General features: G+C 35.5%; 3 protein-coding genes across 5 annotated transcripts in view; 2 read left to right on the forward strand and 1 right to left on the reverse strand.

Moving 5' to 3' along the window:
• The first annotated feature begins 9,004 nt into the window (after positions 1-9,004).
• On the forward strand, positions 9,005-12,061 carry LOC126370914 (cytochrome c). Of its 2 annotated transcripts, none has more exons than XM_050016032.1 (4): positions 9,005-9,136; positions 9,734-9,811; positions 10,603-10,711; positions 11,487-12,061. In XM_050016032.1, the coding sequence occupies exons 2-4, from the start codon at positions 9,740-9,742 to the stop codon at positions 11,630-11,632; spliced, it is 327 nt and encodes a 108-aa protein (XP_049871989.1). In that variant the 5' UTR covers positions 9,005-9,136; positions 9,734-9,739; the 3' UTR covers positions 11,633-12,061. The 2 variants fall into 2 exon arrangements, with proteins under 2 accessions (XP_049871989.1, XP_049871990.1); XM_050016033.1 differs by lacking the exon at positions 9,005-9,136 and adding an exon at positions 9,537-9,555.
• Positions 12,062-13,945: 1,884 nt separating this feature from the next.
• Positions 13,946-23,527, forward strand: part of LOC126370904 (cytochrome b5 reductase 4-like) — an 81,179-nt gene continuing 71,597 nt past the window's right edge. The window contains exon 1 of one of the 2 annotated variants that reach the window (XM_050016019.1): positions 13,946-14,175. The gene's annotated coding sequence lies outside the window, so the exon portion shown is untranslated. Of the gene's footprint in view, positions 14,176-22,816; positions 22,974-23,527 lie in introns of those variants that run through there. The other variant, XM_050016020.1, reaches the window with a different exon arrangement.
• LOC126370906 (fatty-acid amide hydrolase 2-A-like) lies at positions 15,252-22,699 on the reverse strand. The gene is made up of 6 exons (XM_050016023.1): positions 22,297-22,699; positions 19,808-20,027; positions 19,312-19,444; positions 18,021-18,145; positions 16,773-16,907; positions 15,252-16,243 (listed from the first exon to the last, which is right to left on the reverse strand). Exons 1-6 carry the CDS (start codon positions 22,495-22,497, stop codon positions 15,468-15,470), a joined length of 1,590 nt encoding a protein of 529 aa, XP_049871980.1. The 5' UTR covers positions 22,498-22,699; the 3' UTR covers positions 15,252-15,467.

Raw genomic sequence — 23,527 nt, forward strand, 5'->3', positions numbered from 1 at the left:
GGCATATATATTATTCTGTATATGGCTCGTCCCCTTTTGCACAGCTATTTATGTATAAATTATACACCACTGCCTACCCCTTCGGGTGTACAAGCGTAATTCTGTGTTATAATGAGTCTATGTGTGGATCTTAGATCAGAGAGATTAAAGGCCACATCAAAGCAATTCATCTAAAGAAGCAATATTGCTATTTGACATTTGTTTGCATTGCACACTTACTTTATTTGCGCAAATGTCAAAAAGCAATATTGCTTTTTTAGATGAATTGCCTCTATGTGGTCTTTAATCTGCGCGATCTTTTTCTTACCTAGAGTTCAGGCAATAGCGGACCTGACTTTATTTTCATTATTCGATTCTCATGAGATTGACATTGTTTACACTCACACAAAGAAGTTTAGAACAATGTTGTTCGCATAACAATAAGTTACTTATTGAATTGTTTTAATAACATTATATAATAATGAGTAGTGTTGTGAATCAGGAGGTGAGTTCATTAGAGTCAGAGGAAGGAAAGTGCAGTACTGTGTACGATAGACTTGCGGTTTGCAGCATCTTAGTTGTGAACGGTAAGTTACATTATCATGTAATTACGAGAAACTGAAATTGTTCATACACATAAAATATAAACCTACCTACATCAAAAATTATAACTTACTTATAAATTAAACACTAACTTACATTAATTAAATTATCTAAACTGGTTGTTATCTAAATAAAATTAAGAGGCTCAATTATCTGTAAAACTGTAGTTACCTAGCCTTAAGGGAAGTTGCGGGTCATTCCCAACACAAGTATCTGATTACTTACTGGGGAGACCTGTCCAATAATTGTAACTGATTTACAGAAATAAATTCATTTTTATTTTTATTTTATTTATATTATTTTTTACATACAAACATACACACATCAGATCATGCCTATTTCACGTTTGGGTAGGCAGAGCCACGAAATTTCATTTACTACGATCTTGACACATCACATTCTCTTCTTCCACTCCCGCGACTTCATGCACGCTCGCTGACTTAGAGTTCTCTTGATTGAACATGACGATGTAACAAAGTATTTATAACCAATGTATGAGACAATTAGTCTTTTTTTTATAGTAAAAAAATAATCATCTTGTATTCAAACGAGTTATAGTCATAGAAGAATAAAGGATATGACATGGGTCTACAAAAGAGACATAACTATGTAAACTTATTGTACATCTATAAATGGGAAAAATAGGTTGATATATTGTCACCAAACACGGTTTTGTAATACCAAAAGGCGAGAACCAACGACGATAGGAAGCTAACCACAGATTAAGTACCTATTTAATAGATATAGGTACTAAGCTCTAACAAACATGAGTTTATAAAGGGAACGTTGCAACAAAAAGCGAGCATTTGGAAAAACATCAACTATTTGCAATGACATAATATTCTTTGTTCTGTAAGAATTTCCTGTAAGCATTTACGAGTACCGTGATAATGGTATCAAAACAAACTGTCGTTGAAATATTCAAAGTCCTTTGTTCGAATCGTCACCGAATGTTTTATATCTTTTTTTATTCCCCCGGGTTATTGACCTGCTGAATGTGATGTGGCGTGATGACTTCGTGAATACCACATTTGTGTCTGTCAGATATGTCTCGCTCCGTAGCAATGTCTGGAGAAAATTGAAATAGGTATTTCGTTTTGAAACACCAGGATTCTGCCGTCGTTTGTCTGAGTTCTATATCTGCTTTTGTACGTACCGTGCATATTTACTTACATTTTTTCACTAAATTATAATTAAACCTTCTGTTGAGGCAAGCAGAGCTACAAATTTAATAGTGAAATTGTAAAAAAAACCAGACGTTTAAGTGACATCGTAACGAAAGCTTTGAGACCATGATTCTGAGTTGATATCAAGTGGAATTCTCCGTCACAAAAGTATGGAACTGAAATTAATTAAAAAAACACTAAAATTTTCATAAATTTTGCGATGACCACTTTTATCCGTGGTCCTACAAACCAATTAAGTGCCAACACTATCGTCTTTAGTGAGCTTTTACTTCACGCCTGGAATGCGCTGGAATAACCGGCAAGAATATTATGTTTTTGTGTAAGTATAATTAATGCCGGTACGATGACCCAAGCATATTGTATAAAAGTTAGGGAACAAAAAAACGATAATAAATATTTTTAGGTCTGGCTCGAGTTGACCCTAACAACATAACTATATTACCTACACGACTAAAATATGGTTGTACATATATTTTTTTTTAATTTTCTTCAAAATTATACTCTACATGTGCACATAAATAAAAAATCTAGGTAGTAAATCCGCATTGCTTTTGATATACGGTGACATGGCTGAACGTGATCGATAAAGCCAAATATTCAAATTCCCAATTTTATAGCGTGCGTGTGTTTTAGGACGGCAAATAGGGACCTACATCTGAACAAATCATAAAAGGAAAGCCTCCCAGATCTTTAGCTTTAGAAAAGCTTCACATCGTCACACGATATATCTTCTTCATGCCGTTATTTGGACCGTTTCGCATATATTATACACTTCTCAATGTTTCTAGATATCAAATATGTTCCATGTACCTAGGTATAAACAAAAGTCCAGACTTTTAAAGAGACTTAATTTCTAAACAAAAACGAAAGGCAAAGCAAAGCAGGTCACTCAAGGAAATGTGTAATTAGTCTGTGTTTAAAACTTAAAAACTCTTTGGCTTTGGAGCTCGCTTTACAGGCTTCAATTTGTGTTATACTAGAGATTCTTGGAAACAAAACACTGTTGCGCCCGACAGTCGCTCCCTTGTTGTATATTCATGAATGAGGAAAACATCCGAGGACGCTCCGATCGCCTGTGCTTCGAGGCGCGTCTAGGGCTTTGGTTGCTGTAGCTCCCCGAACCTAATTTATACAATTATGGATAAGTATTACATTTACATTGTGCTCATGGAGACGAAATTTAACAACTGCATACTTACTTGTTTGTGACTACAGATGGGCTAGTATGTATGTATATTCTATGACATTGTTTTTCTGTATTGTTTTGTAATGAATGACTTTTTGATTTGGAAAGAATAATTGTTATATTCGTTAATTTATTTTAGTTTAATAATTTATCTTATAATAATAATATCTTCTTGTCATTATTATTTGCATGTTATAATTTTCATAACTAAAAATGCTAAATACTGACCATCTGCAAACTGTACCGATCATTTTTAAGGCGAATAAATGAATTGTGAATTATGTGTAAATATAGAGCAACTAAAGCTATACCTAAATCGAAACCTTAAAATTCTATTAAGAATCCCCCCGAGGTCTCACTTCATGTCAGTTCACACCGCTACCCTTTGCAGGAATAGCAGGATACGATAGTACGTATACTACATACCGGAAAGTAAAAAAATACTAAAAGCACAACTCAAAAATCTAGAAGTACTAAATCAAATTAATATCATAGTACTACAACAACAATACCTAAGTTTCAATAAAATGTACAATTTGTAATTCACGATTCATCGCCCAAACAATTAAATTTAAGTTAAGGTCGCATTAGCGCCTCTATAAAGTTATTTTAAATGGTAAATATTAAATTAAAGGCGGGGGCACACCTTCATAAATACCAAATGAACTTTAAGCATCAAGAGTATTTGGTGACACACAGTATAAAGCAATGCTTGTCTTTAATCTTCAAAGGAAGACGATAGATACTTTAAGGTAAGCAGACGTCGACGCCGTCGAAGGACGATAATCATGTCGATTGATATTTAAATATAAATTTTGGTGTAACAGCTGGGAGTCTTCAGCGTGACCTACATTTTTGGAAAATGGTTCACTCATTCATTCTTTTTCTATTTTAAAAAGCCTCGGAATTCCTTGACATGAAACTGGAAACTTTGATAAGAGTGGAAGAAGCGAAAGCGGTGTATCAGGATCGCTGCAAGTGGAGTTTTGTGGTCTATGCCCACCCCAATGGGAAATAGGCGTGATTTTGTATATGTAGATATATATTTCCCAGAAATGTTCATGAATAATGGAACTGTGTAATTAAATTGGAGTTTGTCCTATCAAATTGCTGACCCTTTTGAAATTCGTATTTTTGTCACTGCATAGTGTTGAGCATAGTGGTAAGTACATAAAGAATAGAGTTAACACAACCATGAACCACAAAGTTTTAAATCACACAGTACCTACTCTATGCACACGAAACAAAAAATAATTTAAGGTAAATCCGACACAGGAGCAGTCAGCGACTAGGCAAAAGCAAACACGTCGTCTTCACAATATTATGCATTAAACAGGGAAAACAAGTGCATTTACAAGTCTAAACAGTAAGCTGTTGAAAATATTCAGAGAAAACTTCGCCGCCAAGTGAAATCCACTGAGTGGGTGGAAGTTTTACGTGAAAGTTTTGCTAACAAGTCGGTATAAGGCTGCTCGGCACCAGGACGTCCTCATTGTTTGCACTAATAATAATCGTATCGTACGAGGATATTCTTCTGGGACACTGGCAGACCACGCGATATAATTCAGAGTATCAGTATTATTACATAAACATAACATAAACAGCCTATATACGTTCCACTGCTGGGCACAGGCGTCAATCAACGATATAACGGTATGGAGCATACACCACCCACGCTGCTCCACTGCGGGTTGGTGGAGGTATTTGGGAACTAGCTACTAAGCCCGGGACCGACGGCTTAGAGTACCTTCCGAATCACGGCATCGTCTTACTTTTTCGGACAATCGGGTGATTCAAGCCTGGGACGTCCTTACCAAACAAAGGGAATTCTCAGAAGGTGATTTCGACAATGTCCCTTTCGGAAAAGAACCCGGGTCTCCAGATCGTGAGCCCATCGCTCTAACCACTAAACCAAGGAGGCTGTTAGGTATTATTATCCTCTAAATATGGTTTTTGATTCACGAAATAATATTGAAGTAAGTATATGACCCGCCTAATTATTGTACACATAATCGCACTATTATTTATTTTAACATTTGCAGAGTTTTCAAAATTTCCCTGGATTTAAAATGTTTATTTGTCGACGAAACTTCTAGATATCTATCGAAATCTTGGAATTGTTCAAACGCTCAGAAACAATTAAAGGGCAGGAATAGCTAAGATTAAACAGAGAGTGAAAGTGAATTTACAGCCCTCCATTATCAGGAGATTCAGATCGTAAACCCAAAGTAAAACCTCTTAATAGCTGCGTCGGCAACAATTTATTCAAATTCTTTGGCCCTGATAAAGTACTGTGAAAAAACGTGCGTTAAGTACTTAGTTTGTAATTAAATTTTCTTATCTGATGGATTTGTTGTAATCGTCAGGCCTGAAATTTACTTGAAATGAATATTTCCTTTGAAGAGAACTAATAAAAGAAATTATTGTATATTGTCTTTGTTCCCTTCTAATAAACGTACCAGTACATACCTACACAGAGCAAACTTTACTCTATAATTGCACTTTCTGTTGACCTAGTGATCAACAAAGTGCAGCAGTCTCGGGCTTGTTTAATTATTGGATATTTTACTACAAGAGTACCTTCCTTCCCAGGTCTTTCTTGAGCTCCTCCAAACATCAAAAATGCTCCTAAAGCTGTTGATGCAGCCTATAAGTACAAGCAAAGTTTAACCTATCCAGGAGCCTTCAAACGGCTTGAAGCTACTAAGTACTAGACCAGATGCTATGTTTAAACGGATAATCACCTGCCAATTTCATTTCTGATTGTTGAGTAGAGCCCAGTACGTTGTGTAGTATCTTGAAACTCTACATAATTACTTTATATCAATTATTCGTAGTTTCAAGGTGTATTGAGGTCTATTTTATTTCGCTCGCCATTTCACAATCATAATAAACGGCCCAATTTCAGGCTATTACGGAAATAACCGTACATCTTCCTAAACTAGACGTATTTACGGGTCGTTCATATTATTAAGACTAACAAGGAGAAGTCATAAATTGTATTAAATCCTACCTCGGCTATTTTATTTTTAATCGGGGTCCGAACTTGAGGTTAGGGAAACCAAGAGTTATTACACTTGTTTAGACCCGAAATGACCGAACCTACTTTTAGTGAGATGCGAACTAAGTACATTAATTATGTGTAGGGCTACTATTTATAGTTTGCGCTAAAGAAATAAAGTTGGAACCGGTGACTGATCAGTAGTTTTAGACTGATGAGACGTTCGTTATGTAAAAAATTACGATTCAAAATGTACCTATACTATATCAATGTTACCTACTGAATAAAGATATTTTTTTGAATTAAATTTGAATACAGACTGGAAGATTTTAAAATTCTCCACCAGGCTGTACGGGCTGCACCATGAATGATACGGGACCGAAGCTTTTTTTTGACGTGATATTGTAGATTTGCCGCATATGGCATTAACTACTTGGCCGGACAAACGGACGGAAGCGGAAGTGTATAATGTAAACGTGTCGCGTTATTGAGTGAACGCGTGCACACAAACTCGAACGTTACAAAATATTCCCGTTCCGGAACCACAAAAATTAGGTAATAGAATTACTTGCGGACTTTGGGCTCTATTCATGCCATTAGTGTTAAAGTCGCTGAATCATAACATTTAAAATCATAAGTAGGGATATAATGATTTGAAAAATATTTCAAAACGAATCTGAACTGTGCAGTACAGTTCTCCAGGACGAGAATTATGAAATAACACCTGAAATCTCTAGGATTTCAAAATTCATAATACTGGTGTCGAGTTTGGATTTAAAGAGACAGAGTTTTTTTGGACTTTTGTAATCAAATTTAAGAAAATATTACAAAGCAATGAAAACACAACCCGAATGTAAATTAATTCAGTAAAAAAGTAAAGCGAATTGAACGTCTCTTGGGAAATCAAAACAGCGAACTGCTTTTACGTTAGGCTGTCTAAAATGAGAGTAGACATATATTTTATACTTTCCTTCAATCAAACACGTTGAAAAAACAACGACAGAGCTAAAAACTGTAATATTATTTGTACAAAAGTTTATCAAATACGGAAATGGTTTCAGCGTTGCCGAATCCCGAAATTTTTCAATATCCTGCATATAGAAATGCGGTAAAAATACATATTTATGAGATCGTTCCTTTTACTTTCACGGTGTATCTATATTTGGTATTCACATTAATACATATACCTACATACCGTATATAAACCTTTGTAATCCCTAATATTGTAGACAATTTGTACCTATACATAATCTCTCAATGAACAAAATTTGTATAATGGTCTGTGCCTTACTAACTGATTTTCATGAAGCAGTAGAAAAGTTTCGTGGTAGTATAATATAATAATATACTTACCGCCCCAAGCACCGTGCACCGCACCGTGCCAAGACGTTGTGCAAGTTATGTTTTTCTAAATTTAAAGTAGACAAGTAACGACATCTTGTAAAGATTTAACTACAACGTTTCACTTCGAAATATTGCTGAACGCTGACATTCCCGCCTCACAGTTTCACGGTTTTAATGTAACACAAAAGTTCGACATATTTGCCACAAGATGGCATTACTAAATTGGTTTTTACTCTAACTTGAGCTTATTACAAAACTGCAAAAAGTGAATTTTATAATCATTAACATAATAATTAATAATACGGTCGACTAGTGGGCGCAGATCTACCATCCCATCACCGTTAGTTAATACACGCTTTAATAAAGTAAATACTTAGGCAAACAAAATATTTCGCTAACGATGATCTCCTTTAATAAAATCAAGTGCTGACGAAGTTTTCCCATTATAACTTTAGCGATTGAAGTCTTTGAAAGTCGCTAACGTCTTATGTAATAAAGTTATTGCTACTTAAACTGTGAAATATTTCGTTCATAGGTCTATTAAGTAAATGCTTACTATAACAAAATAATCAAGATACATTCTGTATCTTGAAAGTATTAAGTACCTATTAAAGTTAATATTTCAGTCAAAATATCATAAAATCCTGTTGGAGAGGACAAGAACCGTAAATCATCTTGTGATAACTACTTAGTGGCCCTGCCCGCTCCATTCAGGATTATTTGTATGTGTTTTCCCCGTATAACGCTATTCTATAGAGTACCTAGGTAAAAAACTTTCCGGTCTTGGCTTTACCGAAACACCGAAACTAAAGCAAATCGTTGGTGTTTGTTTTTATATATTTGTAACGGAATGGATAATTATCAATTTGACCTGTACGTAATAAACAAGAAGATGGGAAAACAAAAAAGATTAAAAAAAATAAAAGAAAAGTTAAAACAAATGAATAATGACCAAATTATTCACTTTATTCCGTTTATGTTTAATTACTTTAATGTTTAATCAATAAATATTACAAACCATAACACTAGAAACTGCTTCTTATCCTTTGCACCCAGCAGGGCAACCTATGAAATTATCCAGATAATTAATAATTATAAACCCTGCTGGGTATAAACCCAGCGAAGTCACTTTACATAGGTACCTACTTAGAAGTAAAGAACTTTTTGGAAAAAATAAAAATATAGCATTGACAAAATACAAATTGAGTGACATTAACTTTGACTGTAGATTGTTTGAGGTGCAAGTGACATCCTGTGCAAATATGATTTAGGTATGTAATTTCTTAAAAATAATAATAGATTTTGTAATAAACATACCTACCTTGTAACTTATATAAATAAATACCTACCTAATATATATACAGTTGCCTAGTACTTTACTGAAGTGCCAATTTGCAATGGACAAAAATTAACCTGTTGAAAATAAGTGAGTGCGCATATTTTTTTTAGATGCCTAGTCTAATATGAACTGTGGAACTTAAATTAATGGATAGACTATTTAACGACGTGAAACTACAAAACAGCAGGGTTACAATTAGTCGAAAACAGGATATTATTATTATCTGAAAGTAGAAAAATATAACATAGGTAATATGAGAAATAAATGCGCGCGCATTATTATTTTAAATATTTGCGCGTCGCAAAACTTCGGCCGTTTCCGGCGAGACCTCGTTTTCCGTGGCGATGGTAGCGCCACCTAAACACCCTAGTTGGTACCAGTAACTTGTCATTCGTTTCGTTCAGTCAGTCAGTACATTTCTGTCAGTGTCGTGAAAATCGAAATTCGTCGACGTCTCGCGTAAATTCTCAAATTAATTTTATCTCAAACGTAATCCAGTGAGTATACTTTAAATTGTGTTTAAAAATTAAATTTATTGCATAATATTCTATTCCATGTAAAGTTTGTCTATGTTGCTGTTCGTGTAACTCACGCCCTTGGTGATGAAATAACCTATAAAACGTCGAGATAATCATTTTATTACTTAAACTTTTAGTACAGAAGCAGGAAATCTTCCTCGTTTGGTTCTCTTAACAATATAAAGGTCAAACGCGCAAGATATTGTATAAAAAGCTATATTAGCGCGACTTACGTAATAATGTCATTACGACACTGTGCCTTGGAATTCTCTCGTGACATTGATCCTGACCTAAATCTGTGGTAGTCTAGTTCTGCAGTTAGATAACACCTGATTATAAATTAACACTCCAATTACTAAATATTTCAAGAGTGAAACAGCCACAGATAAAGCTTTTGTGTAACTATGATTTATGATCTAACTGTATATCTCATTTTCGCGCTACAATGACTAATGCAAGACCTTCGCAATTCCAGTAGATTCTGGTTACACACAGTTTTTTTTATGAATTACACCCACATGGCACATACGTTTTACACACTAAGTTAGTAATATTATTATATTTTTTACATTTTAGGATACAATGGGTGTTCCTGCGGGCAACTCTGAAAATGGAAAAAAAATCTTCGTGCAAAGATGCGCACAGTGCCACACAGTGAGTAACCTAGTTAATAATAATTTCACATTAAGTTATCCCTTGAGAGTTCAAAGTTCACTCATCAGTTTTATTATATAATAGAAAAAAAAGAAAATAAAAGAAATATTTATACTCATATTTTCACACAGTGAAATAATTAATTACAACATAATGGCCCCGATTCCTGCAGATATCTCTTAATTTTACTTTAAGTTATACCTGTCATTTTCTTATCCGCCGAAAAGGAAAGGGACGGATGATTGACAGCTCTTAATTTTAGGAAGAATGAGTAAATAAATGAATAACCCGGGCGAATTTTTAGACGGTTGTTTTAGATTTGTGCTTAAAATTGACGTGTGTTCCATAAATTTTATGCTTGTCGATTACCCGTCCCTTTCCTTTTCGGCGGATAAGAAAGTGACAGATATAACTTAAAATAAAATTAGATGGTGTTTACAGGAATTAGCACCAATGATTACATTATTTTAACTTAAAACATGATTAGGTACTTATTACTGGTAATCATGTCTAAAAGTAATAAGAACATTCTGGTTGATTGAGGCAGACACTAATGGGCAAACATATTTTTTTAAATAATCCTTAACCATCCTTATCCTTAAGTTAAGCAACCAACATACATATATTATCTTCATAACATTTATGCAATAAAGTTGCATTAATACTAAAATAAAAGTGGTGCATTTATATCAAGGACTAGGAAGTAAGGTAGCTGACATTGGTACTTTACCTTGCACCTAACACAATTGCCACATGAAGAAGATGGTTGTATAATATTATGTGTATTTCAGGTTGAATCTGGTGGCAAGCACAAGGTGGGCCCCAACCTCCACGGCATGATAGGCCGCAAGACTGGCCAAGCTCCAGGTTTCTCTTACTCAGATGCCAACAAAGCCAAAGGTAAGTTACAGAAGTCATTATCGAGGCCATATTGATATTTACCATCATGCTAAATGGTCTTTTAGTGTTAGGTACATAAATTATGTATTTTAACTTAATTTTTCAATATATCAATTTAGGTACCTTTAATCATATAGTAATGTTATAGACTTTTACTCCCTAAGCCCTACAAAACTTTTATATTATACATATTGGATTCTTGTAACCATAGTTATAGAGATTATATAAAGAAGCTAAAAATTAGAACCTATAATTATTACAGCATCATCAATCAACCTAGATAATGTACTGATAACATTATAATGTTATCATAATGAAGCTATTAATGGATCAGATAACATATACTTATTTTATACTTTGCCTGCCGACTTGTTTCCTCGTAAATGTCCTATAATAGTGTGGGATTTTTTTTTATACTGATAGTGGTGCTAATTCCTGTAAATACCATCTAATTTTATTTTAAGTTATATCTGTCATTTTCTTATCCACCGAAAAGGAAAGGGACGGGTAATTGACAAGCATAAAATTTATGGAACACACGTCAATTTTAAGCACAAATCTAAACCAACCGTCTAAAAATTTTACATCAGTCAATAACCCGACACATTCATTTACTCATTCTTCCTAAAATTAAGAGCTGTGAATCATCCGTCCCTTTCCTTTTCGACGGATATGAAAATGACGGATATAACTTAAAATAAAATTAGGCGGTGTTTGCAGGAATCGGGGCCAATAACTAGAAAAAAAGCTCATCCATTATACTATTTGCTTACAGGTATCACCTGGAATGATGATACCCTGTTTGAGTACCTTGAGAACCCGAAGAAGTACATCCCTGGCACCAAGATGGTGTTCGCCGGTCTGAAGAAGCCTAATGAACGTGCAGACCTCATCGCCTACCTCAAGGAAGCTACTAAGTAAACTTAAGACACTAGGATTTTTTTGAAATAAGGAGCATTTTCCATTACATTACTGGATGGTACTTCTTATTTTGTAGCCCAATCAGTATCATATGCAATATTTGACTTTGCACTGTGAATGTTGCACACGATTAGGAACTATTTACAAGTACACACTCATCATGTCATTTAGGTGGTAATTTTTGTGAGTACAAGATGAATGTATTCGAAATATTCACTTAGCTTTATGTCATCAATGTGAGTGAGTAATGTTATATTAAATTTATAATAGACATATTTAGCATTTTATTTGTAATAGTTCCAGTCTGATAGCAAATTTCAATTTAATTTATTTGAATTTAACATTATAACAATGTTACCAATAGTCTATAGTTACGCTGTGAAGTATTTAAATTAACTGTTAATTAAAATAAACCAAATTAATCCACAACATGTTTTCTTTCTGTTTGACGAGTGATTAATTTAAATTATAAACCTGTATAAAAAACAAGTAAAGAAAAGGGTATGTACCTACTAAGATTCCACTACCCTTCAACTATCGGGAATCAATATTAAATAGTTTTTAACATTTGAGACTGTTACATTATAAGAATAGATGTATGATATGTGTTGTCTGACTATAGATACCTATGTTGATAAATTAATAACTTGTGTGTAATACAATCTGGTACCGGGGTTCCAATACGGTTTGCATATGAGGAAACAGAATCATTCGAATATTAAATTATTCCAATGATTAAATTTTCATTAGAAAGACGAATGCTAGGTAGGTATGTATGGTAAAATTTAAGAATAATGGAATAGAATAAAATTCTTTATTACTCAAACAAATCTATTGTAATGCCTTCAAGACGTCACCGTTAGGTGTCGACAAATTTGAAAACAAGGAAAATCACTTTGTAGGCTTTATGGCCTCCTAGTTCTTTGCCTTTCGCAAAAGTTTATTTATTTGACATTTAGGGTTGTCAGTTCGTAAGGAATTCCCCAAAGTGTGCGGAATCTGAAGCGGGAAAAGAGTTTTGTTCAAAAAATTTTAATAAGTTTTTTTAAATTACTATAACCATCTGGAGGTCTGGGTGTTTCCTAGACATCGACAAAATAATTAAAATCACTTTTTCGACTGACTGTCCTTTGTTTCTAGAGGATAGCTCATGCCAAATCACCTGATTGTCCGAAATAATGAGATATTATCGTGTTTCGGAAGAATCTGAAGATATGCTTAGCCGTTAGTCCCAGTTACTAACCCTAAAACACCTGCGCCAACCTGCCTGCGGTGGTGCAGAACGTGGTTGCGTATGCTCCATACGTCTTCCGGGTGATGGAGTGAAACTTATATAGGCTGTTTATTATTATTTCATAGAATAAAACATTAACTTGTATCATATTTGTGGAGACTTTTGTCCCCTTTTGGGAATTTGACTTGTATTATTGGGGACTTTGCCAAATTAACATTGGCAACCCTAATCTGTTCTCATCTGACAATGGGCGGGAAACGTCTTTTTGGCGGGAAACGGGAACGGGACAGTTGCTTTCTTCATTGAATAATCTAAATAATTAATACGAAGTGGTGTTTTGTGGTTAATGATCGCATTAAGTTAGTCGGAAGACATTCGCGAGTCTTATTATATTGGAGTATTCAATAAACAAAGTGTATCTGCCTATTTTCGCTTCGTGTCAGGAAGCCGCTTCATAACTCAAAAGTTTATGCGGACTTTTGAGTTATTTCGTTTGGGGTTCGGAGTAGGAGTCTACTCCGAGGGTGGGGGCTTAGGTTTCATCGTCATCACCTTTCATCATTTCATTAATCATCAAGAAAAAAAATACGTCAGACATGGCTGTATGGGCGTGGTTCCCTTTGCCTTACCCTTCGGGGAAAACCAAAACAAAAAAAAAAAATGGGCGGGAAACGGGAACGGGACAGTTGCTTTCTTCATTGAGTAATCTAAATAATTAATACGAAGTGGTGTTTTGTGGTTAATGATCGCATTAAGTTAGTCGGAAGACATTCGCGAGTGTTATTATATTGGAGTATTCAATAAACAAAGTGTATCTGCCTATTTTCGCTTCGTGCCGGGAAGCCGCTTCATAACTCAAAAGTTTATGCGGACTTTTGAGTTAATTCGTTTGGGGTTCGGAGTAGGAGTCTACTCCGAGGGTGGGGGCTTAGGTTTCATCATCATCACCTTTCATCATTTCATTAATCATCAAGAAAAAAAATACGTAAGACATGGCTGTATGGGCATAGTTCCCTTTGCCTTACCCTTCGGGGAAAAACAAAAAAAAAAAAATCATCTGACAATTCTATATAATCAATTTGACAAGTGTTTTTGCGATGGATTAACGAATTTATTTGCTTTTTAACCATATTGCTCCTCTTATTTAGAATACAAATTATAGAATCATTTTCATATTCAAGTGTAATATAAGAAATAATCGATTAGTTGTCATTATTCGTTTCGCTAATGCAATTTGTGAAAGCAACAAGATTCAATAGTTTCTGTGCCAAAGGAATCACAGACATAGGACTTATTGGATGAAATATTGGTGAGTAAAAGTGTTGATGTAATTTATTTTGCTTTTACAACATGTGTTCGTTGAGCGCAGTGCCGACGTTCGTTCCTACAGTCGTCGTAGGTTTGCGTTCTTAGCATGTTAAGCGACATAAGTTTTGTTTCGTAAATTTATGGTTTTATTTTTAATTAGCAGATCATAACGGGGTTGAATATTTGAGAACAAAGTGAATCTGAAGAAGTTTTTATAAAAATGGCCAAATCAGTTGTGTTGAGCTTCCATGAAGTCCTTATTCACCGATCAGACCTTGCCCTGCTGGATGGGCCGTACTGGCTAAATGATACCATTATATCATTTTACTTTGAGTATTTAGAGAAAAACCGGTTCAGTAATGCACATGAAATACTGTTTGTTTCACCTGAAGTGACACAGTGTATTAAAATGGTGGACACTGAAGAAATAAGAACTTTCTTGGAACCGCTTGGTATTGGTCGAAAGAAATTTGTTTTCTTTGCTCTCAATGACAATGATGTACCAGACCGGGCTGGGGGATCACATTGGAGTCTCCTTGTGTATTCAAAACCTGAAAGTTGTTTTTATCACCTTGATTCATCTTCTGGAAGTAATCACAATGTGGCATGGGAATTTGCAAGTCATTTAATGTCATACTTTGTGAGAGGAGGTAAGATACTTTTATTCTATAATTTGTTTTGGTTTATAAATGTCCCTTTAGTGAGAAAATTAATACTTTATTTGAATTTACAGGTTCAGTAAATTTTGTGGATAAGGAATGTATTCAACAGAGCAATGGATATGACTGCGGTGTCCATGTGATCTTCAACACTGAGAGATTAGCGGAGCATGCTCACCAGCGAGGAGAACTTGCCTCCTGTGACATGCTGGTCAAGATCAACCCCAGTGCCAAGAGGAGAGAAATACTAGCAATCATACAGAATCTGTCAAGTCCTCACACATAGAAGAAGGAAATGTGTATTTTATGTTTGTTGATTTTAATGAATTAGATTGATCATTAAACTAAACCTTACTGATTGGTCATTATTCCAAATTCTCCATGACACCTACATTAAGTGTGAAATAATACAACATAATGATTTCAAAAAGTCAAATAATTTATAAAAATATTGTGACATATAGGTAAATGTTTATTTTATCACTTATAATTACTGCAGTTCAAAGATCAAGGTGATTTTGATCACCAAGGTCTTTAAGTCCATTCTTGTGGTTTGAGTTCTTGCATTGCTTGACTTTCATTGTAAATTTTCTTACCCTGATTATAATCAAACACCTTGATCTTTCATAATTACTTAACATTTGTGAGGTTCTGTCCAGCCTCCAAAAGCTTTGTCTAATTCTTCTGCTACAGCAAGGCACAATCTATCATTGTTATGGTTAGCTATCACTTGTATTCCGATTGGGAGGCCTTCTTTGCCTAATCCTAGAGGTACTGTTGTGGCTGGTAGACCAAGGCAGTTTATGATGGAAGTGTAGGAGAAGTTCATTGGTCTCACTAGAGGCTCATTGTGGTAGGGCGCCGGCGTCGGGTGCGTGGGGTACAAGAACACGCCATCGTCACCCAACATCTCCTTAAACGTAAGCTCTAAGTTCTCCCTCACTTTCAAGTAATGTTTGTACCGCTCATCGCCGACCTCCACGCCGCCGTAATCAAATAAGGCCGTAAATAACCCAATCAAAGTGTTCCCAGATAATCCAATGAGGTTCTTTATAATTTCCCAAAGTATAATCCCCACTGAACTTTTTTCCATGATGAACTCTCCAAATTTCTTAGTGTTTTTCATTGTTGCCAACCAGATGGCGGACGATCTTTTGAGTATATGAAACTTCTTTTCTTCCGCCTTTATTTTGTGTTGGACGTTTAGAAATTCTACTACTTGTTTCATCGCCGCCACTATGTCTGGATCCACAGGGTCGACCAGTGGAGCGTTGTTACTGAACTGGTAGTACACTTTCAGCTTTCCAACGTCGACAGGTTTGTCCAGGTTTAGCTTGGAACTATTTTCACCCGAAATAATCTTGAGTATGGGCTTCAAATCTACTGCATGTCTCGTCATAGGCCCGATACCTAAAAAATGAAAGCAAAATAGTATTCCATATCTGACTTTAAAACTTAAACAGGAATCCGACTGATGAAAATTGAAAATACTGAAATGTTATAGGATTTGTAACCAATTTGGAACAGTTGGTTACCGTTTGCGTAACAGTGGCGATTGTGGTCATTGCTCATAAAATGTCCCTAAAAGGTACTTTAAAATGTATGACTCATGGTTGTTTGTATCTAATATTGTAAAACTAAGATAGAACATTAAAAATTCTGGTTTGACTGAGCTACCAGTCAAATTTTACATAAAAAATGCAACGCGATACTAGCATTTTTTGTACTTATACTTTTTTTTGATCGGACATGAACCTCATGGTAGAGTGAAACTAATTTTCCACCCTAACAACTTGTGCTACTTGCGTAACACGTGAAAAACTGAAAAATGCAGCTTCACATCACTTTTTCGTTTTTAGGTGTTTTTTGTGTAAGCTTTGACTTAGAGTGTACCGTTCCTCCAACAGTAAAACTGTGCCAAAATAAAAGTATAATTTACCTAAAAAGGAATCGTGTAGTGGCGTTGCAGCGATTGGATATTGGCCCTGGTTGGAGACCACACCTCGCGACGGCTTGTGTCCGAATATCCCATTAAAGAACGCCGGCATCCGGATCGATCCACCGATATCGGATCCTGAGAAAAAAAAAACATTACAATTGTGTTGTGTAATGCTTTCGTCGGTCGACAATAGCATTAAGGAATGACATAATTGAGTTGGAAATCCCACTATCCTCAGAAAAAAGAATAGATTCCTTCCTTGCATCATAAAATAAATAATATTAGGTACAACGTATCTAAAACACATAATACCGGGTTCTTACCGCGTTAGTCAGGCCGATAAACACTGTTGCAAGTGCCATGATCTCGGGACGACTGATGAAAATCCATAATTTTCTAAGAGCAAACATGTCTGTATGTGTCTACCCTCTTTAACGCCCGGGTTTTACCCGGTATTATGCGTTTTAATTATGATAATAACCGCGTAAACCTCAAACAATGTATACTTGATTGATACTTTGTTTGACGCGAACTTTAAGCAATATGTGTATGAGAGTTATAGAAATAACATGCTAAGAGGGTTATTCATAAGTATAAAAAGTTATATAAAAATATAGAACAGAAATCCTTCTGTCCTTTTGTTATACTTATTATCATTGGGCTTGTCGTACTTAGCAATGAAAGGGTTTTCCTTATTTTCTATGCATTACTCAAACAAAGACCCCATGCCACCTGCCCGCCAATTCGCGTTATCATTGTTGCCTTTCTTTCCGGATTCATGAATGAAACATCATTTTATTGCTGTCACGAATTTGTGAAGGAAAACGTCAGAAAACTGCGTGTCTCAGATGTTTTCGACCACCAACATGCAAGGAAGTTTTCCAAGCATGATTCATTCTAGTTGATAGAGGAGAAACTTTACCTCCGTAGTGGGACGTAGTAGGCTGTTTATGTAATGTAGGTATGCTACTAGGGGCGAATAAAAACATAGAAAGCGTTTATCGATCAACTGACGCCTCGAGTCAGCTGGTTATCGCTCCAGAGACGTTGTTAAATAAGGATTATGTCCTTTCTAACATGATGGGCGTTATACAGGCGATGGACTTAGCACTTGTGATTATAAAGTTTGTCATATCTATCTTAGAGCTTTATAAGTGGCTAGCGGTTGTCTTCTGATTGCTTCTGGCTCTGCCCATTTTATTTTGGGATTACACGCGTGAGTTTATGAACGTATGTGTTTTATATTACCAATGCCAAAGATACTGCCGGCAGCGCCCTGCAAGCATCCCTCGCCACCTGAAGAACCACCGACGATCCTCGTAGTGTTGTATGGGTTGTTGCTTCTTCCATGGATGTGGTTGTGCGTTTCCCACCTAGCGGAAAACAATTAAATCCACGGAATATAAGAAAGAGGTTGGAAAGGCTTTAACGCGCGTTTTGTGTGAGAACCGCTATCGCCGGTTCAACGTCACTCTCTTTTACTATACTCCTGCGAACAGATAAGTACGATAGCTCTACTGCTTCTTTAATTCCATAGTCACTTTACGAGCAATATATATCGAGAAAAGGTAGGTAGTGCCCCCGCCCTTGAGCTTCGCTTTGCTCGTCTTGGCGGGGGCACTCCCGTGCCCCCAGATATGTTATGTATGTTATAAGCTGCAATTTTATCATTAGTTTTCGAAATATACTACATACAAAAGTATATTTTTGACAGATAGCCGATCATACTTTTTAGCTTTCCAGTGATAAATAGCGAGATGTTATAATATATAAGACGATCTTTTCAATATTTTATATTTTCGCGGAGCTCCGTGCGTCTTATTATAGTTCGCGGATGAGTGGAGTGCAAAGTTGAAGTATGAACTATTTGCTCATACTTGTATGGCGTGCGTGACGCGCTCTCTTGGACCTTCCAACCTCTTTTGTCTATTCCGTGATTGATACAAACTTATTGGGTAATATCAACTAGAAAAAAATCTTCCTTCGATACCTAAGTAGTTCGAACAGTGTGACGCTACGACTGTAATAAACTCATTCGCTTTTTGCCCCAGATACAAAGAATAGAAATGCTCTACAAATGCGCAAATTGTTATTAGCAGGAAAATGTGTCGTCAAAGTAGGTAGGTAAGTACAATACAATATACATAATATACAAAGTATTCGAGGAAACGGCAGAATAAAAAAGCAAAGCAAAAAGAAATAAAATCAAGAATACTTACCTTAGTATGTAATATTATTACATTTCCAAAATAATTCTTATATAAGTTATAAATACCTATCAAGAAAACAAGAATAAAAGAGTAAAGTATGGTTTAAGTTTCCTTATGAGATAGATAGATAAAATACTTTATTGAAGCACAACAGGCGACCTTATAAGGCCAAAAAAAATAATATATAAAGTATACCTTATAGCGGAATTAGTAAACCGAAGAAATATTGTCTGGACTTTCATTGCCTAATAATATTACCTACTACTAGTATACTTATATTCGTAATGAAAAAGGGTAGAAGAAACATTGAGGTTATTGTGATTTCATACCACATGCACAGTTCAGGAACATTTGTTAAGCCGATGATGATGGCTCCCTTCTCCCGTAGCAGCTTGACGGCTTGCGAGTCTTCCTCTGCGATGACATCCTTACGTAACACGACACCAGCAGTATGATGGAGACCTGGAACGGTTTTATCATCCATTTGATCTTAGCAACACTTACGTGTATTTTTAATTATTTTTACCTGAAAGATCATGACTAGTTTTGCTATGCAACGTCGTATGTATTAGTAAATATTTTCCTATAATTCATCGTTCTCGTTTATCCATATTTTTGACAGATAATAACACCATTAGAGAAAAGACACCAATACGTAACGACTGTCTCACAACAACAGGATTTGGACTTTAATCGGCAGCAAAACTGGTTTGAGCGGCATAGTGTTTTTCCGCAATATGTTTCTGACTCACAATCACACATAATATACGTGTGAGTACAGCGTACCTTTGATACTTTGCGTAATTATTATATCAGTTTCCTTACCTTTTACGGCGATGCAGTCTTTAGTGGTGAAAGGCACGCCTAAAAGCGGTTTCTCCGCTTCCAACGCCGCTGGTGTCAGTGTTCCGCCCCGGATGAGTTCGTCGGCCTCCCGAGCCTCTTTCAAACCCAGTTCGAAACGGTCTTCTACGAAGCAATTTAGAGCTGAATTCACATCTTTTATTCGCCGTATGCACGCCTCTAGTACCTCTACACTTGTAATCTGAAATGTAGGGAAAAGGCCGATTTAAATATCAATATCTACTGAAGTTTTAATAGTGCGTGTATGATTAATGGTTTCAAAAGTCGTTTATTATCCGTAATATCATGTCTGAAGGTTAAAGTTAAAACAGCGAATTAATAATGTCCGCTGCCGTTAGTCATCGGTCGACAAAGACCGTGTGTTGTACGGTCACGTAATGTCGCCCAGTTGGTGTATTCCTAATCTAATCATAATAAACTTGCATTCAACTGCTATTAATTCGTTAATTACGGAATTTATATTATGCTATTGTTTTACTGTGACTGTATCACATGTTCTGGTAATTAGCTCATAATTTATTATAGGTACCTATCTAGTAGGTCGTAAAATATTTAAAGATCATTCTATCATTTCCTATGCCCAGCAGTGGGCGTCATACGGCTGATGATGATGACTATCATTTCGAACGATGTCTTTTCGAAAACTTTAATTTAGGATTTTTCAGAAGCAATATCATCATCCACTTTAATCTTTACACGAATGTTGCATGGGAAGTAGTCAATCTACACCTTCCCAGTTATTTATTTCGTACATAAAAGCTCAATTCTCGAGTCTTTGTGTATCCATCAAAGTATTAAAGCATTCAGTCATAGCTTCTTAATGTTTTCTTTACATTCTACGTATGTAAGTAAGTCGAAAACACGTTTTTACTGGATTTGGGTCAAGATCCTTTTGGAAGGCATTGGGCCATACCTATACCTATATTCAGCATCTCATTTTTTTTCCATAAATGTCTTGCAATGTCATTATATTTAAGTAAGTAAATTGGTAATCCAGTTATTTGACGTATTTTTGGAATCCTTATATGTATAACATTTAAGTAGTTACCTACGTAATTTATGTGTTATTTATTATGAGTATGTAAACGAAGCTTTTTATACTCCATATTCCCAGTAGTCTTACCAGTTGAACTACTGGGAATTTCCTTCCTAATAGATTTATTGAATAGTAAGACTTCGCTTTTACCATTAGTTTTACTTTGTAAAAAAAAATACAAACATAGACCGTAATTGATAGACAGTAAGTAGGTTTATTAAATCTAAGAGTTTTTTTTCCAAATGACAAACAAAGATTCCGTTCGAAGTTTGTGTATTATTTAATAATTAAAAATAAGTTATTTATATATATACATTACATAAGAATACTCGGTAAAACTACTGGGAACCCAGGTTTTATTCACATACATGTTTAAAATTTTACTTATTAAAAAAAAAATATTATTATTTTTTTGTTTTACTATTTTGTAACTACTTATGAAGTTAATGTAATTCAAGGAGCACCATTAAAATGACAACTTCTTCAACAGCGTGGCTGGTTTTGTCTTCCGACCCTGACCATGGGCCGTTACATTAACGCAGTAAAAAGTAATTACTTTTTAATCGTTGTTTTACAATTGGTACAATACATATTTTAGCGCTGCTAACTAGGTACATTATTTGTATATCGTTTCCATATCTCGGGACTATGGACTGGAGTCCCGGACTTTTGGAAGGCGTGTGTGGTGCCGACGCCAACACGTAGAGAGCCCTTAAGACCATTTTATCTAAATGTGGAGTGAGACCAACCTATTATTATATTATAATATAAAATAATTGATTCCATTTCGCTGAATTCAGTCTTTAAACACTAGTTAGATAAGGAAATTGAGGGAAAATTAAATTATTTATCGTGTTCATTTCATTTAATACCACAATCTAATCAGTTGGCCACGCATCTTGAATTCTTGATAGTAACTGCGAACTCTTACTTCCTCGTCCAGAACAACTATTGTTACTTAACAACGGGGTACTATAGTGAGAAACCTATGAGACCTATGATTTCTATATATATTCTTTTTTAAAGAAAATCATTAAAAATTGTATATCCTACTTGGTTGAGGAAGTTGACCGTTATTGAAAGCTTTCCTGAAAATTTCAACGTTCCTTTCCACATAGGAAGTTTAATAACGCAAATTAATTTATTGAGTGCTTATAATATTACATTTTATTAACACAAAAGTAGGTACCTACTTCACAACATTAAATTGCCCACAAAAAAGTATAACAAGTCTATATTATTACGTGCGAACTGTTTTCATAACAAGAGTCGTAAACTTATGCGCAGAGCATTTGAAAGCATGAGTTCACGTACTGGAATACCTTTACAACTGACTAATCTTATCTGGTTTTACGGTGTATTAATAATAATAACACGCGGTGAGTTTACTTAAACGTTTAAATACAGTACCAACCTCTTTATTCCGTATTTTCCTTGCGACCTCGATGGCCGGTTGCTTCAGTATGTCGTCAGTGATTGGAGGAATTTTCTGTCCTTCCTTTCCATAGTAAAGCGTGAAGAAGAACCTCGCTACCGTAGATATCGCCAACCTCACTGCACTCAGGATCCTCAGTTTCAAAGGGATCGGTCTCTCCGTTGTTTGTACTATACTCATGTTTACAAAACTTCGTATCACTTAACTATTTTTACTCGCGATCATCAAGGTCGCGGGCCGTGGTCGATACAAGGAACTTTGATGGAACTGAATATTGGAATAAGTTTATAACTGGTTGTGTTTGAGTTATATTAAATGAAAGAATGTCCGACGCTCGTTCAGATAGTGCGGCGCGTCGTGGACTAACTCATTGAATGGGTGGAACACAATGTAGTGGTCGGTGACGTCAGTCGCCGTCTCGCTTGTGGGTATCGCTCCACTGCTCGCTCTGTCGTTAGGCCAGCGCTGCGCTCGACGATAACCTCTTCCGTTTGCAGTTGTCCTTACGGTTGGTCGCTTTGTAAAACGTTATGTCCCGTCCATAAAAACACTTCTTATGTCCCTGGCCAATGGTATTTGGGGACTATATTGCGCTGCTATACATGAGGCTGTAAGAGATTTACGCAGCAGTGAAAGGGGCAGTTACTTTATGGAATGTTGGTATTTAGTTATTTTTATTTCTATATTTATAACAATTATGGAAAGGGCTACAATAATATTTTCTTATAAAAACTAAGTCTGGACGTTTTGCTGTTTGCTCTGTTTCCGTGCGTGCAATGAGATTGCTGTAATAACTGAACAATAGTCTTGCCAACAGCATTCTCTGTAAACGGTCCTTTTTTATGACCATTGTGGCGGTAGTAATCTATTTACTATTTAATTCATAGTTTACCTGAACACACTCAAGGACAGTGGAATGATTAGATAAGATACCTAGTTCAGTAAATAAGTAAAATGTTCTAGTAAACTGATCATGAAAATGCATTTAGAAATATTCGAACCGCTTGAAACGCCTAGTAAAAGCAGTCTCTATTAAATTGGTATGTATTTGTAACTTACCTCACACGGCAAGGTAGAGAGTTTTACAAAAGTACTCAGAAAAACATTTAGAAACTTGAGGGCGGTCAGGTGTGTAAACTAAAAAAATACTTTGATTTTATATAATAAAAAAAACTGATTTTGATGTAAAAAAAATGTGGGCTTTTGTATA

The sequence above is a fragment of the Pectinophora gossypiella genome, chromosome 11, assembly GCF_024362695.1.
Source record: "Pectinophora gossypiella chromosome 11, ilPecGoss1.1, whole genome shotgun sequence".
NCBI classification, from domain to species: Eukaryota; Metazoa; Arthropoda; class Insecta; order Lepidoptera; family Gelechiidae; genus Pectinophora; species Pectinophora gossypiella.

Coding starts and splice junctions, on each gene's coding strand:
- LOC126370914 (XM_050016032.1), top strand. CDS start 9,740: ATGGGTGTTCCTGCGGGCAACTCTGAAAATGGAAAAAAAATCTTCGTG. Junction 9,812..10,602: donor GATGCGCACAGTGCCACACA/GTGAGTAACCTA, acceptor TGTGTATTTCAG/GTTGAATCTGGTGGCAAGCA. Junction 10,712..11,486: donor AGATGCCAACAAAGCCAAAG/GTAAGTTACAGA, acceptor ATTTGCTTACAG/GTATCACCTGGAATGATGAT.
- LOC126370906 (XM_050016023.1), bottom strand. CDS start 22,497: ATGAGTATAGTACAAACAACGGAGAGACCGATCCCTTTGAAACTGAGG. Junction 16,908..18,020: donor CGGCAGTATCTTTGGCATTG/GTAATATAAAAC, acceptor TTTTTTTCTCAG/GATCCGATATCGGTGGATCG. Junction 16,244..16,772: donor ACTACACGATTCCTTTTTAG/GTAAATTATACT, acceptor TTCATTTTTTAG/GTATCGGGCCTATGACGAGA.